Below are 18,733 nucleotides of genomic sequence, written 5' to 3'. Positions count from 1 at the left end.
CCTTTGGCTGAAACAATTACTGTACGTTAGATGAATTTGGTGACTTTATGGTTGTACATGTTTGTGGTTGTTACATATATTTACACATTCGAGGAGGCACTAGTAGGCACCTTTTAAAGGTTTTACACGCAAAAATGCATTTAGTTTACTAAACACTGATTAGTAAAAATCAATAAACTTAACACATGGTTAAGTATTGCTATTTTCTGTGATTTAAAATCTGGTTACTTACAGGTGGAGGACTAGACACTCTTTTAAAAGCACTTTTTTGTCATAAACCCATTTTCAGCTGTATTAACAAAATAACCTCAGGTTATCGTTCTTAAATATATCAATTAATATTTTCAACAATTACTTCCCAAAGTGGAAACATCAGAAAGCCAAACGCTATTCCATTCAGACTGGCGATCTACTGATTTGTGCAGGATAGTGTCATTTGCATGCCATCAGGTGTTGCTCATCTCTGGTACAAGGTGGGAGTTCTGTACTTTGTGGTGATACACATCACTGTATATACACAAGGGGTTAATGTAAATACACTACATCTAAGTAACCACTAGATGGAGCACCAGAGGTGTCATGACATGCAGACATAGAGCCAGTGGGTCATTACAACAGGACACAACCAATGGGTAATCAGGACACCCAGAGGTGGCATTACCACAAGGGGGCACTTCACAACCCATATAAAAGGACAGGGCACACATGCTCTGCCTCTTTCCACTGACAGACATTAGAGAATACATCAGGGTTGATCAGAAGCATCATATCCAGCATGTGGCTTAGAGCAGACTGGTTTAGCTAGACTGAGTTACTACGGTTAGATTAGCAGGAGAGTCAAACTCATTTAAGAACTGTGTTGATAGTTCAATAAACATAGTGAACTCATTACAAAGTCTGGACCTTCCTTTGTCAAAGCATACATCAAGGAAGCAGCTTATGCTCCACGAAGAAGCATCACACAACATTCTTCTCCGCTCTGCAACTTTATTAACGATTATCTTCTGTTATTCTGGACATCAGTGGCAGTATTGTCCATTTGAGAGACTATTTTCTCCCATCAGAGTAGAATCATTCCTGGCCTGTGCTGGCGCTAAGGAGTGGAGCCGAGGAATGATTCACTCTCTATTTGCCATGCTAATTTATACACGGTGGGGAGCTCCAGGGATCCCGTTCTTAATCCAGCCAATGGGCCGCCAGTTTTGATTGGGTGGCCCAGTACCAAAGTCCGGCGCCTGGCCTTTCTACCTCACCCTCATAATGCAAATCCTGCCCCCCCACCCCCGGCTGTCAAGTAAGGAATCTCAGCCCCCCCAACTCCCACACAACCACAGGAATTGCTGGGTCAGGCATACATGAGGGTGGCCCGTTTCGCCCCTTTCCCTCACCCCCCCCCCCCCCCCCCCCCAATCAAACATCTAGCTGTGATTGACAGGTCATCACCACATCAAAAACAGGCTTTTCTGCTGAGAAAAAGAGGAAGTGAAAGCACTTATCTCCAGGGATGTTTAAAACCATCTGTGGCTAGCTTCTCAGCAGGGTACTCTGAGATGCATAAAGGGAGGTGAAAATAAACAATCCAGACAGCTGGCTGGCTGGAAGCAATTACCCTGCCAATTATTAAAATCTATTTATCTTTGAAAATGTAAAGTGAATAGAAGCTTCGAAGATCAAATTACCTGAGGGCGCTTAAAGCCTTGTGATGTGTTTTGGCTTTCTATGAAGAATGAGCCGCTGCTTTCAACATTTCTGTCTGAGGCAGCAGGTGCAAGGGACAAGTAAGTGAATACGCTGCGATTTTTCACTATTTCTGCCTGGACTGCTCTTTAGCTTCTAGGCAGAGATGACTGATTGGGGGGGGGGCGTCTCTGATATGGGGGGGTGGTCTCTGATATGGGCACATCTCTGATTATAGGGGGGGTTCTCTGATATAGGGGTTCTCTAATATGGAGGCCTCTGAAATGGGGGAGGGGGTTTCTGATATGGAGGTCTCTGATGGGATGTCACTGATATGGGGTGTCTCTGATATGGGGCATCTCTGATATGGGGGTGTCTCTGATATAGGAGGGTCTCCGATATAGGGGGGTCTCTGATATAGAGGGGTTCTCTGATATTGGGGTTCTCTGATATGGAGGCCTCTGAAATGGGGGAGGGGGTTTCTGATATGGGGGTCTCTGATCGGATGTCACTAATATGGGGTATCAGATATGATGGGTCTCTGATATGCGGTGTCTCTGATATGGGGGGTCTATTTTATGGGGGTGACTGATATGGTGGTCTCTGATATGGAGTGGGTTTCTGATTGGGGGTGACTGATATGGGGGTCTCTGATTGGAGGGGTATCTGACATGGATGACCTCTGATATGGGGGGATCTGATATGAGGGGGATCTCTGATGGGGGTGTCTCTGATAGGAGGGTCTGATCTGGGGGTCTCTGATATAGGGGTTCTCTGATATGGGAGGTGTGATATGAGGGGTCTCTGATATTGGGAGCTCTGTGATGGGGGCTCTGTTGGGGGTCCTCTGATGGGGGGGTCTGATGAGGATCTCTAACAGGGGTCTCTGATGGGAGGGTCTCTGATGGGAGGGTCTCTGATTGAGGGTTTGATGGGGGGCTCTGATGGGGTTAGGGGCACCAATGTTACATACTTACCCCTTGACCCACCATGAGGTCCACCGCGTCAGGGCCATCCTTGAAAATAATTGCAGCAGCACGGTGGCGCAGTGGGTTAGCCCTGCTGCCTCACGGCGCCGAGGTCCCAGGTTCAATCCCGGCTCTGGGTCACTGTCCGTGTGGAGTTTGCACATTCTCCCCATGTTTGCGTGGTTTTTGCCCCCACAACCCAAAGATGTGCAGGATAGGTGGATTGGCCACACTGTATTGCCCCTTAATTGGAAAAAACTAATTGCGCACTCTAAATTTAAAAATAATAATAATTACAGCAATCCACATCCACATGAATCCTGGCCAAGAGGGTCGGAGCATCACTGAGGCGTGGATAATCGGGCATCCAACCTGTTAATTGGATGCAAATGGGTTTAAATCACCAATCGGCACGCTGCTGCAGCCAGCAGGGGACCAGAGCTTCGGAACGTTGTTTGCCCGATGTGCGATTCTCCATCGGATTAGGAATTCCACTACCAATGGCGGGCGGTGGAGAATCCACCTCCAGATATTCCTAAAATATGGAAGATGTCAGGATTATTACCTTTCTTCTTTTTCTTTGATGCAGTAATGTTGCTGTTCACGACATCCTCACCATCAATGGCAGCATCATGTCCAAGGCCCTGGCTCAATATGACCGGCTTCAAATCAGACTGGTCAGTTCCTGATAAACCAGAGGGAGAACCAAAATAATGAACAAGCAGATTACAATTCAACATTGTGGAGAACAGTTGAAATATTAAATTCTAAAACACTGATTTCCAGCAAGTAACTCCTGTCCTGCTCATAGTTATATTTTTAAGGACCTTTTGTCACAGTCATGAACAGCACACATGGGACACAATTTAATGGCCTCGTCGCACCCGACCTGGTGTTGGGGCGAGGCCGTTGAATGTCACGAGAGGCCTCTTGCAAGATTTGTGATGCTCGAAATGCCACGTACGATTTAACAGTCTTGCAAGATTTAATGGATTGATCCAGATCAGCATTGACTGGACGTGATCCAGGTCAGCATATTTAAATGAGTTATTAGGCTCACTTACACACATATTCATGGGATTCTCCCAGCGCCCGGAACCTAACAGCTGTGCCAGCGAGACTTCACCAGGGTGTCATTTAGTATTGGTTTGCACAAACGTGTACCAGTCATAATGGCACCTGGGGAGTCTTCCAGGCCACGGGAGACCCCCAGGTGGTTGGGGGCAGGGTAAGGTGATGCCCTGGCAGTCCCTCTGGCACCTGTTCACCTTTTAAGGCTATAAAATTCCGATAATATGAAAGTTCCAACAAGTATTAATGACCCCTTTGCGTCATTTTTCTATTCGATTTTTCTCAGCCATATTTGAGAAACTGAACAATATTTGTTCTATCGTTCATTTTTTGGATTGAATTATTAATCATCTCTTTTCCCAAGCGATACCTTACAATCAATAGTCCTATTTTGCTGTGTAAGGTGTTTATGTAATATCCTACTGCACCTTCTAACAAGCGTTTTGATGGATCCTCCTCAAAATCTAAAGATGTACCAAATTTCTTCCTGGCCATGTTTTCTGCATAATCTGCGATAAACTTGATAAGGTCACAAGCTCCTTCACATTGTAAGTTGTTGCCATCCAAAAACAGATCTCTGCAGCAAAGATATTTACAATTTATCTTGCAAGACTAATTTGCAATCTCATTAAATTACGTAATTCAATAATTATACATCCAGCTGCTAAGTTTATGTTGTAAACAATCCTATAAGATTATTTGAAGAGACAACGGATTCCTGAATTCGTGGAATAAGTTAGGTTTTACAATTATGCCACAGCATTAATCGGCTGCAGATTCTAACCAATGTCTATACACCAGCAATCTGTAACTCAAGAGAATTCTGCAATCCTCTCACTGCAGATATTTGCGATCTAGATTGGGGAAAAATGTAAGTATTTAAATAACAAGAAGACTCGGATTTGAGTTCAAGGCTGATATTAAATGATTCAATGATTTGGGAATAACATTTTATATCATGAACTGTTTAAATTACAGTGGAAGTAGCCTTGTCATGTGAATCTGGTGGAATCATTTTGCCTTCCGCTAGTATTTGAGTGTTGAGTCCAAATGGAGCACTCCATTCCTATCCAAAGTGAAATAAGTGTGGTCCAAATTCAGATCGTTTGACTCCTGGTTGATATTCCATAAGGTGATGTTTTATCCATTGGGCCTAAAGAGTCCTAAAACAGATTCCATGATGTCAAGTGTGAAATGACAAGATTGACAACAGATTGGTTAAAAGATGATAAATAAAGGGGGCTGGATTCACAGTTCCTGAGACTAAGTGTTGATGCCAGGGCAGGATTCGTGGACTTTCACAACAGCAAAACTGGCACCGAACCTGGACCGATTCAGTGACTGAGGAGGGGTTAACACCAGCACCATGTGGAACACAATCGATCCCAATGAAAAACAGTGGGGGTCTCATGATTGACACTTGGGAGGCTGACAAGTTGCAGCGGCATATACACATTACAATCCCCACAAACACCATCCTAGCCAACAAGATGTCACTGGTTGCCCATACAGCTGATTGGTCGGCTAGGGTCAGATGCCCAGCCGGGGGTGGCCTGGGGGGACACCTATACGACCCATGGCCCTAAGTTCACAGTGGACTGTCAGTGGCGTGCGCAGATGCATGGTTGCGTTTCTGATTGCAGCAATAGTGTTCTCTGACCGCAACCCACCCCCCCACCCCCCGACCACACTGTTAGTAAACTAATAATAATAATCTTTATTATTGTCACAAGTAGGACATTAACACTGCAATGAAGTTACTGTGAAAATCCACTAGTCGCCACATTCCGGCGCCTGTTCGGGTACACAGTGAGAATTCAGAATGTCCAATTTACCTAACAGCACGTCTTTCGGGACATGTGGGAGGAAACCGGAGCACCCGGAGGAAACCCACATAGACACAGGGAGAACGTGCAGATTCCGCACAGACAGTGACCCAAGCGGGAATCGTATGGTGATGTTGGACACTTACCATACCCCCTCTCTCTCCCTCAGCAGCCACAACGTCGGTTTCATGATTTCTAAAAGCACAAGTGAACTGCGCCATCGGGAACTCAGCCCATCGGAGGCGGAGAATTGCAGAGGCCCCAGAGAATACCGGGTCAGGCCCGATAATGGTATGCAAACGGTGTTTACTGTATCTGCACTGACGCTGCTGTCGAGGTGAGGGAGAATGGCGATTTGGTGTCAAATCGGCGGCCATCGCGATTTTGGCAATGGAATCTATTCTCTGCCCAATCGCGGTTCCCAATTTCACCGTCAGCCAACGGAGAATCCCGCTCAGGGTGTTTTTGAATGTGGCACCTTCCCAATATGCCCCTGTCACAAGTTTTTCTATGGTTTCCATTCAATCATTTATATTCTTTTAACCATCTGGACGTGGCTACAGAAACTACATTTGCAAATGATGGAAAATTATATCGCAGCCAGGGCCTTGAAAGGAAGTAGATTTTAAATTGATGAGGAGAGCTTATGAAAGTGGCAATTGTATTTCATTGCATGAAAGTGTACAGTAATACACCTGGTTCGACGAATAGAGCACAAAATCAATGTAATTTAAAATTAACGAGAGGGAGAAATCCATGGCAGTAATAATCCCTAGTCTTTTAAAATTCAAGCATGATCACTCTGACCAAAACAAATCCTGAGTTGAATTGACTGCGTTACTCAATACAATACTGGGATCAGGGTAATGAAGGTCTCTTAATACTGATTCTCTCAACTTCAGGGAGGATATTGTGATTCTAAAGAAATGGTATAAGATTGGTCTCAATTCTGCACACGTTGGCCTATGTACAGAGATGGGGGAGGAGGTTGGTGAATTAAGAATAGTGCGAAACATAGAAGCACAGTCAATCAGCTTTCTATTTTATACTCAACATGATTCCCCCCCCCCCCCCCCCCCCCCCACTCCTGTATAGTTTGGAAGGGGTTGGGTCGAAGTTTGCAGGTGTTGTGTTACCGGCCAGCCCCTCGCTGTCTTGGGTTATATTCGCTGGAGAGATAGATAGAGGAATTCTGACACAAAAACAGAAAATGCTGGAAAATCTCAGCACTTTAGAGAGCAAAACAGAGTTAACGAGCGAGGTCGCCTGGCTCCACTGAGCATGTTTCTCGGAGGCGGCCACCATTGGGAGGCGGTGGGAACTTCTGGTCCCGCCGCGTCAATGGGATTTCCCATTGAATCCGCCCCACACTGTGGGGAAACCCGCGGCAGGGGTGCACCATCAGCGGGATGGGAAGATCCTGCCGGAGCGTACAGATGGAAGATCTTGTCCAATATAACTCTCCTTTGGAGCTGGCTACAGAGGAGATCAGACCCTTTATTTAAAATGATTAAACACATTGACAGCAAGCAAGTAGACAGAGGATGGAATTTTCCCACAATTTGTCAGTGTCGGGTTCAGATTGAAAACCGGCTTGTGTCTCTCCGGATGCACAGCCGGGTTTGCACTCCAGGGGCGAAATTCTCCGTTATCGGCAGAAAGTCCGCCGATCGGCGCAAAAAACGGCGCAAATCCGACTTGCGTCACGTCGGAAAAATGGGTCGAAAGTCTCCGGCCCGAAATGGGCTAGCAGCGACGTAACGGGATCCGCGCTTGCGCAGTGGTTCATGCCGTGCAGCGTCATACGCGCCGCACGGCGTGACGGCTCATAAGGCCGCGCTGCTCCCCCCCACCCGACCGGAACACCCGACCGGAACACCCGACTGGATGGCTGGCCGCCGCTCAGCCCCGAGGTTCGAGTCATGGGATGTGGAGGCGCTCCTGGACACGGTGGAGCAGAGGAGGGACGCCCTGTATCCCGGGCACGGCCGCAGAGTTGCCCCACGCCACAGCCGGCGTCTGTGGAGGGAAGTGGCAGAGGCCGTCACCGCTGTGGCCCTGACACCACGGACAGGCACCCAGTGCCACAAGAAGGTGAACGGCCTCGTCAGAGCAGGCAGGGTGAGCCTCCCCATATCCCCCCCTCCCCCATATCCCCCCTCTCCCATATCCCCCATATCCCCCCTCCCCCATATCCCCCCTCCCCCATATCCCCCCTCCCCCATATCCCCCCTCCCCATATCCCCCCTCCCCCATATCCCCCCTCCCCCATATCCCCCATATCCCCAAGTGAATCCAGCCCTAACCTTAACCTCTGCAATGCACGCGCAACCGATGGCGTGCATTCATATACCTGCCTAACAGTGTTGCCTTTTACCCCTGCCACCCCCCCCCCCCCCCCCCCACAGGAGAAGCGCGCACACAACAATAGGGAGCATGCGAGGACTGGAGGAGGCCCCGCTGATGAGAGGCCACTGACCGAACACCAGGAAAGGGCCCTGGAACTGGCTGGCGGACCTGACGACCGGGAGTTTGCTGATGCAGAGGTCGGGGGCGTACTAGCAAGTGAGCCACCGACAGCCCGTCCCCATATCCCCCCTCCCCTATATCCCCCTCCCCCATATCACCTGATCACTGCCTGATGTCTAACCATGCATGCTTCATTGTGTATCGCAGGACCAAACGTCCAGGCACCCATCCCCGCAGATGCAGACCGCCCGCAGGATACCCCTCGGAGGCCACGGGAGACGGAGAGACACGGACCCTCCAGCATGCGACGCCCGCAGGATGCCCCTCGCACACCACGGGACACGGACCCTCCAGCATGCGACGCCCGCAGGATGCCCCTCGCACACCACGGGACACGGAGAGACCCGCACCCTCCAGCATGCGACGCCCGCAGGATGCCCCTCGCACACCACGGGAAACGGAGAGACCTGGAGCAACAGGGAGACGACACCCCTGTCACGTGCGGGAGCGACCACCCAGCGACGAGGGGGGCAGCCACAGGCCCCCGTCACATCCGAGCCAGGACACCACTACCCAGGACACCACTACCCGGGACACCACTACCCGGGACACCACTACCCGGGACACCACTACCCGGGACACCACTACCCAGGACACCACTACCCAGGACACCACTACCCGGGACACCACTACCCGGGACAGCACTGCCCAGGACACCCCTACCCGGGACAGCACTACCCAGGAAGACGAAATACCGGACAGTGACTCAGAGTGGATGGGTGGAGACGAACCCCCACCCCAAAGTGCCATGGACTCAGAGTGGGATGAAGAGCACGACACAACGCCACTGCTGTCACCAACACCCTCCACCATCGCAGAAACACTCACCTTGGTTGGGCACTTTAGTGATGAGGCGTCTGCTACACTCACTGGTGCGCACAACACAGCCGTCCCGGTACAGCAGGTGGAGGTAGGAGCAGCAGAGGGGCCGGGCGGTCGGAGGGCAGCCCAGCCCAAGCGAACACCTGCCGCCCAGATGGATCCGGGGTTCCTGGAGTTACCACACCCACACATAGATCCGATGCAACCACCGACCCGGAGACGAGCGAAGAGGGTGACGGCCGGCTTGCGGCGGCTGCAGTCGCAGGTGGAGGAGTCCACCCGCGTCCAGGAGCTGGGAGTGGTGCCGGTCATGCGTGCCACCCAGGCCGACACCGCACGGGTGGCGTCCGCGGTGGAGGCAATGGGTGCGACGGTTTCAGACATGGGGAACGGTTTGCGAGGCCTGGGGCTTTCCGTGCAGGTGGCGTCTGTGGCCCAGGACATGGCTGCCCTCTCACAGGTGGCCATGAGCCAGTGCCAGCGCCAGATGGCAGAGGCGCTCTACGCCATAGCCCAGTCTCTGCAGGCCATGGCCCAGTCTCAGCAGGCCATGGCCCAGTCTCTGCAGGCCATCGCTGAGGGCATCGGCGCCAGTGGCCATGTGCGAGCCGGCGTCGCACTGTCACAGACAGGGTTTGCCAACCCCCTGGGCTCCATGGCTGCAAACCTGCAGACCCCTGTCGATACCAGCACGGGCCTCCAGGACTGGCAGCGGTAGATGTCAGGGGGGCGTCGGATGGCCAGTCCATTCGCATCTCCTACCCATGTAGAGGCCTGGGGGCCATCGGGCACCCCGAGGGAGGAGGAGGTGGTGTGGTCCGTCCCGGCTCCCCCTGTACGGGAGGTCCCGGTACACCGCGACACCTCGGACTCCCCCCCTTCCGTCCCAGGTGCATCGGGTGGGCAACGGGCAGGACAGGCTGGCAGCTCGCCATCCCAGTTGCCTGGGCCGCAGCCTGGCCCATCTAGGCCAGGACACCCCAGGAAACAGCCGCCAAAGGGATCCAGTGTCAGAGGGCAGGAATCACAGGAGTCCACCTCCAGTTCTGCTGTACCGTCTGGGGAACCACGTAGACGTAGTCAAAGGGCCCGTAAGGCCATACAATTAGACACTGAGTAAGTTGGCACGGGTGCAGGGCACAGATGAGTTTTAGGGGCTAGGGCACGTGCATGAACTCGTTTGGTTATCAAAGTCAATGTTACACCTACAGAAGCTGCCTTTGTGCTCTGTCCAAAGCGTGCGGGGGTGTCATGTACGTTGAGCGCAAGTGTGTGTGTGAGGGGTGGTCTTACCTCAGCCCCAGGTGAGTCTGCCCCCTTCCCCCTGGGCCGCCATCAACATCCCCCGGGCAGAGGATGGGACCGTGCGCTGCAGTGTCACAGCCGCATGCAGGGATGGTGGATGGTGGTACTGTGGCCATGGGTCAGACATAGTCCAACGATGTGGAGCCAGGAGCTCACCGCAGGGCGGGTTGTCATCATCCTCCATGGCCTGCAATAGACACGCGTCCACCCGCAACTGTGTGAGCCCGGCCCGTTGTGCCGCAGGTGGATCGGCAATGGGGGGGGTGGTGTGCATGCGGGTGGGGTGGGTGGGGTTGGGGAGGGGGGTGAGGGTGCTGGGTGGGTGGATGGGTGGGGGGTGTGGGTGGTCGGCTGTTGCCATGGTGTGCGGTCTGTGGCCATACTACCCGATTCCCACGCCCATCTAGTCAGTGAAGCGGGCGGCTATCAGTCTGTCCCGTGCCCGCTGGGCCAGCCGGTAACGGTGGACAGCCACCCGCCTGTGTCTACCCCGTCTGCCCTGACCATTACCCCCATCCCCCTCATCTGGGGAGCACTGCGCCTCTTCCTGCTGCTCCTCCACCCCGCCCTCCTCTGCCTGCGGCACATCGCCCCTCTGCTGCGTTGTGCAGGACGCAGCACACCACAATGATGCGGCCGACCCTATCTGACCGATACTGGAGGTCGCCCCCAGAGAGGTCCAGGCACCTGAAACGCATCTTCAGCACGCCAAAGCACCTCTCTATCACTCCCCTTGTCGCTACATGGGCATCATTGTAGCGGTTCTCCGCCTCATTGCGTGGCCTCCGTATAGGCGTCATCAGCCACGATCGCAATGGGTAGCCCCTGTCGCCCAGCAACCAGCCCCTCAGCCGGGGATGGCGTCCCACGTATATGCCGGGGATGGATGACCGCGACAACACGTATGAGTCGTGTACACTGCCTGGGTAACGGGCGCAGATGTGCAGGATCATCGTGCGGTGGTCGCAGACCACCTGTATGTTCATCGAATAGGTCCCCTTCCTATTGGTGAACACGGCCCTGTTATCTGCAGGTGGCCGCACAGCGACGTGCATCCCATCAATCGCGCCCTGGACCATGGGGAACCCGGCCACGGCAGAGAAGCCCACAGCACGGGCATCTTGGCTGGCCCGGTCCACGGGGAAGCGGATGTAGCGGTGCGCCATGGCATATAGGGCATCTGTCACTGCCCGGATGCACCGATGTCTGCGATATGCCAGACAGGTCCCCACTCGGTGCCTGGAATGACCCCGTTGCATAAAAGTTCAGGGCCACCGTAACCTTGACGGACACGGGGAGAGGGTGTCCCCCGCCAGTGCCACGCGGTGACAGGTGTGCCAGCAGGTGGCAGATGTGTGCCACGGTTTCCCGCCTCATCCGGAGTCTCCTCCTGCATTCCCGATCCGTGAGGTCCTGGTATGACTGCCGGGGCCGGTACACACAGGGCGCCCTCGGGTGCTTCCGTTGCCGTGGGGCCGCGACGTCCTCCTCCCCCTCCTCGTCCTGTCGGTCAGGTGTCCTCCAGCCTGGGCGGCTGCCGCCTGTCCCTCTGCGGCAGCCTGCGCCGCCTCTCTGGCACGCTCCTCCTCCTCCTCATCCAGGGCAACATAGACATTAGCGGCTGCCGCCACGGCGGCCAACATCGCTGGATGATCGGAAAACATGACGGCCTGGTGGGGGGGAGGGGAACGACGCCATGTCATCATTGCCCATATCCCCTCCTCCCCCCAGACAGGTGGCATGGACCGCATGGGTCCAACTGTTGGAGGCTGGCACCTGGCCAGGTGGACCAACTCACTTGCCCTCGCATCCCCCTCCCCGGCATGGACCCCCCATCCCCCTCCCTGGCACGGACCCCCCCCAACCTCCACCCCGGCACGGACCCACTCCCCATCCCCCTGCCCGGCACGAACCCCCCCCAACCTCCTCCCCGGCAGGGACCCCCCCCAACCTCCACCCCGGCACGGACCCCCCCCCAACCTTCACCCCGGCACGGACCCACTCCCCATCCCCCTCCCCGGCACGGACTCCCCCCCCCAACCTCCTCCCCGGCACGGACCCCCCCCAACCTCCACCCCGGCACGGACCCCCCCCAACCTCCACCCCGGCACGGACCCCCCCCCCCAACCTCCACCCCGGCAAGGACCCCCCCCACGGACCCCCCTCCCGGCACTCCCCCGGAGCCCAGCCCACTCTAACCACCCCCCCCCCCCCCCACGCCGCACACATACACACACAACCCGAGACACACCTCTCCTCACACATTCAGACTGCGGCCACGCCATCGCCTGCCCAGAGCCAACCCCCCAGGCCGTCACTCACCTCCACGCTGGTCGGCGTGAACCTGGAGCACAGGGTCACGCCGATGAAAAGGAGGTTTGATTTACGTCGACGTGAACGGTCATCACGTCGACGGGACTTCGGCCCATCCGGAAGGGAGAATATCGGCAGGCCGAAAATCGGCTGCCTTGCGCAGACCCGTGCCATTCTCCGACGGCAGCGGCGCCATTAACGCCCCGCCGACTTTTCTCCCTTCGGAGACTTCGGCAACCGGCGGGGGCGGGATTCACGGCGGCCAACGGCCATTCTCCGACCCACTGGGGGGATCGGAGAATGACGCCCCATATTTCCAGAAACTCCATGCCCCCAGATGCACTGACGCTCTGGAAGGACAGGGCCTGATAGAGCAGGCAAGGCCGGCTCCAGGTGGCACCTCGATATACGCAGAGAATAAACTCCCCCCCACACCCCATGGATATAGATGACACCCCATCCGGCCTCGCCCCCCCCCTCCCAACATCAGAGCACTCCCCATTCACAGTCATTCCTCTCACGGACAGGGCACCCCCACTCCTCCCTGCCCCCCCCCCCCCCCCCCCACAGGCATCAGGAACACTCCCACCCACAGGTATTGGGGTATACCCTGCCTCGCAGGCAATCCCCCCCCCGCCCTACCTCCACAGGCATCGGGACACTCTACCTCCCTCGGAGTACTTCCTCACTCACAGTCAATTCCACCCCTTCCATCACAGGCATAGGAGTGTGCCCCCCACCATACATAAGGAGAAACGCGCCCATTGGGGTTACCCAGAAGGCCGGTACTGGTATTGCCACCCTGGCCCCAGGTAGGCACTGTCACGTTGGCAGTGCCAGGGTACCAGGGAGCAGTGCAAGGGCACTGTCCGGGTTGTCCCTCAGCATCCAGGGGCTATACTTACCTCTGCGCCCCCGGCATGATCATCACAGCTGATTTGTGTTTTTGAAAACCAGTAGTTGTTCGCCCTGGCATGACGTCACGCCAGGTGGGTGGAATAATGCACTGAGAGCAGATGCAGCAGCGTTAAGACCACTAATGAGATTAAAATATATTCTAGTATATGCTAATCAGACCTGCCTCAGCGTGAACCTGTCATCAGAGGGGGGCTGGGAGGTTCGCGTTCAGAAATCTCACTGGCGCAAATCCCATTTTTGGCCTCTCATGAGATTTAGCGGCGATTATGGGATTTGCGCCTGCAGCTGGCACGGCCGCTAAATCGCGGTCAAAGGTGTTTTAGATAACGGGGCCAGGTAGAATTAAAGGCTGGAAATGCGATTTTACTATTCTTAGAAAGGCATCGATCTGTGGAACAGGACTCCAGAAGTGAAAGCAAAGACCTCACAGATTCTTCCAAGCATGATGATCGTGGCATCTAGACGACTAATTGTTCTGAAAAGTAGTTAACAGCTCGCAGGCCACTTGAGGTTTGCTTGATCTTCCTCTGAGCGGTCTGCGTAATTTTTTGATAGTAGATTCCTGAATTGAACATAGCCAACTCATATTTTCTTAAGTCTTTCCCAAGGACAGGGATGAGATTAGACAAAGAACATGCTGCCACAAGGTAGACCAAATATCTTGAAGGAAAATTAGATAAGTCTGAAACTGGCATGGAGATGGCAGTGTTGTGGTCAATCCGCAGTCATTCATTTTGCTGCAGGCAGATTGTAAATAGCTGCCTGCAATCAAGCAGTAGAAATGCTGCTGAGTAATTGTAGGCCACAGCAGGAGGCCGCAAGTTTGAATGTGGCTGGCACTAAGCTAGACTACACTACTTAGATGCAAGGGGAATTGTGGCTGCAGCTGTTGCCGCATGTCACTGGGAAAACCATTCTGAGCAGGAAGATGAGTGAAAATGGTGTGATGGTGAAGGTAGCATGCTCCAGTGTTCTTTTAACACAGCAATGGAGGCCATGGGTCCAGCGGAGCGGGTCCAGCGGAGATTCACACGGATGATCCCAGGAATGGTAGGCCTGACATACGATGAACGTCTGAGGATCCTGGGATTATATTCATTGGAGTTTAGGAGGTTGAGGGGAGATCTAATAGAAACTTACAAGATAATGAATGGCTTAGATAGGGTGGATGTAGGGAAGTTGTTTCCATTAGTAGGGGAGACTAGGACCCGGGGCCATAGCCTTAGAATAAAAGGGAGTCACTTTAGAACAGAGATGAGGAGAAATTTCTTCAGCCAGAGAGTGGTGGGTCTGTGGAATTCATTGCCACAGAGGGCGGTGGAGGCCAGGACGTTGAGTGTCTTTAAGACAGAAGTTGATAAATTCTTGATTTCTCGAGGAATTAAGGGCTATGGAGAGAGAGCGGGTAAATGGAGTTGAAATCAGCCATGATTGAATGGTGGAGTGGACTTGATGGGCCGAATGGCCTTACTTCCGCTCCTATGTCTTATGGTCTTATGGTCTTGTGGTGCAGGAGATGGATGGGAGAAGAGAGCTTTTATATCTAGAGAGGCCCAGGAGACCCAATAGACAGGCAGAAGGCACTGGGAGCAAATAACTTTGTGGCAAATGCCAGCAGTCTGGCTAAGAGGACATGAATGCAGTGTTGCAAGAAGTTAAATGACCTCGCATGAATGGTTAAGGTCAGTGAACACATCTTGAAATGCCATATCCTTACAAATGAACCAGTAATAATAATAACAATAATCTTTATTAGTGTCACAAGTACGGTAGCAGAGTGGTTAGCACTGTTGCTTCACAGGGCCAGGATCTCAGGTTCGATTCCCGGCTTGGGTCACTGCCTATGTGGAGTTTGCACGTTCTCTCTGTGTCTGCATGGATTTCCCCCAGGTGCTCCGGTTTCCTCCCATAAGTCCCGAAAGATGTGCTGTTAGATGAATTGGACATTCTGAATTCTCACTCTGTACCTGAACAGGCGCTGGAATGTGGCGACGAGGGGCTTTTCACAGTAACTTCATTGCAGTGTTAATGTAAGCCTACTTCTGCCAATAAAGGTTATTAAAAATTAAAAGTAGGCTTACATTTACACTGCAATGGACAGAGTAGGAGAGCTCCACCCAAGCAGAACCTGCCTCCGGGCTATCAACGGGGGAAAGGTGAGGACACCCACTTCGCCCCTTCTGCAGCACCGGCGAGTTTGAGACCCCGAAAATAGCCATTAGCCGACAAGGCTCTAGCTCAAGATCAAGAATCTCTGACATGGTGCTAGAGAAGGAGACCTAGAAGCTTTCAAGCTTAGGACATAACCAGGACACGTGGGTATGATATGCCGGACTCCCGAGAACAACCCTCGCACCTATCTTCCACCCGCAAGAAAAAAACATTGACCCTCGCCTTGGTCATATGCGCTCTGTGCACCACTTGCACTGAATCAAGCTGAGCCTAGCACACGAGGGGGCGGACTTGACTCTGTGAAGAGCCTCACTCCACACACCCACTCCATCCAAAACCAGACCCAATTCACTCTCCCACTTCACCTCATCCAACGGAGCCCGCTCCGTCGACAGGATCTGGCCACAAATGTCCGCAATCTTCCCCTCACCCACATTGGCCAGAGATAAAATCCTATTCAAGGGAGAGAGCAAAGGCGCCGAGGGAAATTAAGAAAACTCCTGATGCAAGAAATTGTGAACCTGGAAATACCTAAATAAATTAGTCCTGGGAATTAGAATTTGTCCAACAGCTCCTCAAAACCAGCAAACCTACTCTCCACAAACAGGTCCCCAAACCTCTCCAGATCCTCCTCCCACCATGACTCGAATGTTGAATCTAAGCGCACTGGCACAAAGAGATTACTAAAAATATGAGTTAACAACGACATGGAGTCGAACTTAAAATGTTGTCTAAGCTGCTTCCAAATCCTCAAAATGGACACCACTACCGGACCCGAGGTAAATTTTAGAAGAAATGTCATTGCCTCTTCGTGACCTTTTGGGTGCAAATTGGCTATCATGTTTCTTACGTTAAAAAAATTAAATTATGGGATGTGGGCATTGTTGGCTAGGGCAGCATTTGTTCCCCAATCCTGATTACACTCGAGAAGGTGGTGATGAGCTGCCTTCTTGAACAGCTGCAGTCGCTATGGCGTAGGTACACCCACAGTGCTGTTTGGGAAGGAGCTCCAGGATTTTTGACCCAGCGACAGTGAAGGAATGGCACTATAGTCCCAAGTCAGGATGGTGAGTGACTTGGAGGGGAGGTTCCAGGTGGTAATGTTCCCATGTATCTGCTGCCCTTGTCCTTCCAGGTGGTGGTGGTCATGGGTTTTTGAGGTGGGCTCAAAAGTACTTAATTGGCTGCAAAACACTTTAGGATGTCCTTGTGTCATGAAAGTGTTATGGGCCAGGGTTTAGAGAACCCCAAAGTGTACCATGGAGTTCCCTTGACCCACAACTTTTAATAGATTGTGAAATGGGGAGCACACGGCCCACTCTACAGGTGTGGTACAGCAGAAATGGAAAACTACTTTTTAAAAGCAAAACAATGTTTATTCTATGAACTCAAGTTAACCTTTTTAAAACATACAGTGAACATCTTAGCAACCATCAATTCAAATACAACCCCCAAAGACTACAACACTAAGTAAACCTTTAAGCTTTCCTTTTTAACATCCATACGACTTAAAAACAAAACCTTTATCAGAAGCAGATCAGGTTAAAGTCACTACTGAAAACATTTATAATTCTGAATTCACCAAATGATCAAGAGATAGTCTTTTCATGGCAGAGAGAACAGCAGTACACCTGCTTAGTCTGGCTTCAGCTCCAACACTGAAAACGAAACTAAAACACACCCTGCAGCCGGCTCAAAAACGAAAGTAAAAAGCTGAGACAGCCCAGCTCCACCCACTCTCTGACATCACTGCAGTAGTAAACACCCATTTCTTAAAGGTACTCTCACAACAGATATCTATATACACACCCATTTATAAACACCCATTTCTTAAAGGTACTCTCACATGACAAAAGGCATTATGTAAATGCAAGTTATTCTTTCTTTCTGACATTCTCCAGTTGCAACTGCTTAGCATAGACAGTGGGATGCAGGTATTTTCGAGGTGTGTGGACTTGTTTACCTTTGAGGATCAGGATGAAAGTGCACACCACTTGATTTTTACGGAAGTAGTTTGTTAGTTGGCTCTCTTCAGGGACCGGATGCACAGGGCAGGTTGCATGGCAGAACTAATTGTGCGTGATCTGTGGAGGCAATGAATGGGATGCATGGTTTTCCCCTCACTCCCATTACAGACTTTTGCATGCTGTGACAAATTGTCAGAATGTTGCAAACACCTCTATTTAAGTTTGCGTTGATGCACTTTGGCAGGAAGAACATGGACAGACAATATAAAATAAGGGATACAGTTTTGAAGTGGGAGCAGGAGTACAGGGACCTGGGTGTATATATGCAGCGATTATTGAAGGTGACAGGACTGGTGGAGAGAGCAGTTAAAGCATACAGTTTTCGCACGGTGCCGAGGTCCCAGGTTTGATCCCCGCTCAGGGTCACTATCCGTGTGGAGTTTGCACATTCTCCCCGTGTCTGTGTGGGCTTCGCCCCCACTACCCAAATGTGCAGGGTGGGTGGATTGCCACGCTAAATTGCCCCTGAATTGCAAAAAATGAATTGGGTACTCTAAATTTAGTTTTAAAAAGCATACAGTATTCTGGGCTTTATTAATAGGGACATAGAGTACAAGAGCAAGGAGGTTATGCTGAACTTATACAAGACACTATTTCGACCTCAGCTGGAATATTATGTACAGTTCTGTGTGCCACACTACACAAAGGATGTGACTGCATTGGAGAGAGTGCAGGCGAGGTTTCAAGAACGATTCCAAGTTTGAGAAACTTCAGCTATAGGGATAGATTGGAGAGGTTGGGACTGTTCTCCTTGGAGAGAAGAAAACTAAGAGGAGATTTGATAGAGATGTTCAAAATCATGAGGGGGCTGAACAGAGTAGATAGGGAGAAACTGTTCCTGCTTGTAAAAATATCGAGAACAAGAGGGTGCAGATTTAAAATGCTTTGCAAAGGAACCAAAGTTAATGTGAGAAAGAGCTTTCTCGTATTATGAGTGTATGTTTCAGGTTTGGAATGCACTGCCTGGAAGTGTGGTGGAGGCAGGTTCAATCGAGGCATTCAAGATGATTATTTGAACAGAAACAAGGTGGAAGGGGAAAGGGAAAAGGCAGGAGAATGACATAAGCCATAATGTACATTTGGAGAGACGGTGCAGATATGATGG

The 18,733-nt window shown here is 51.9% G+C and overlaps 1 protein-coding gene across 1 annotated transcript in view; it reads right to left on the bottom strand.

The window, feature by feature from the left end:
• Nucleotides 1-99: 99 nt before the first annotated feature.
• The window catches only part of LOC140389480 (uncharacterized), a 147,138-nt gene continuing 128,504 nt past the window's right edge, over nucleotides 100-18,733 (bottom strand). Inside the window, exons 6-8 of the mRNA XM_072473611.1 lie at nucleotides 4,145-4,293; nucleotides 3,211-3,330; nucleotides 100-155 (exon numbers count right to left, since the gene is read on the bottom strand). Coding sequence (XP_072329712.1) covers nucleotides 100-155; nucleotides 3,211-3,330; nucleotides 4,145-4,293 — 325 coding nt within the window. The remainder of the gene's footprint in view (nucleotides 156-3,210; nucleotides 3,331-4,144; nucleotides 4,294-18,733) is intronic.

This window comes from Scyliorhinus torazame, chromosome 14, assembly GCF_047496885.1.
Source record: "Scyliorhinus torazame isolate Kashiwa2021f chromosome 14, sScyTor2.1, whole genome shotgun sequence".
NCBI classification, from domain to species: domain Eukaryota; kingdom Metazoa; phylum Chordata; class Chondrichthyes; order Carcharhiniformes; family Scyliorhinidae; genus Scyliorhinus; species Scyliorhinus torazame.
The sequence above is the reverse complement of the archived record's forward strand: the minus strand, read 5'-3'. Positions and strand labels throughout refer to the sequence as shown.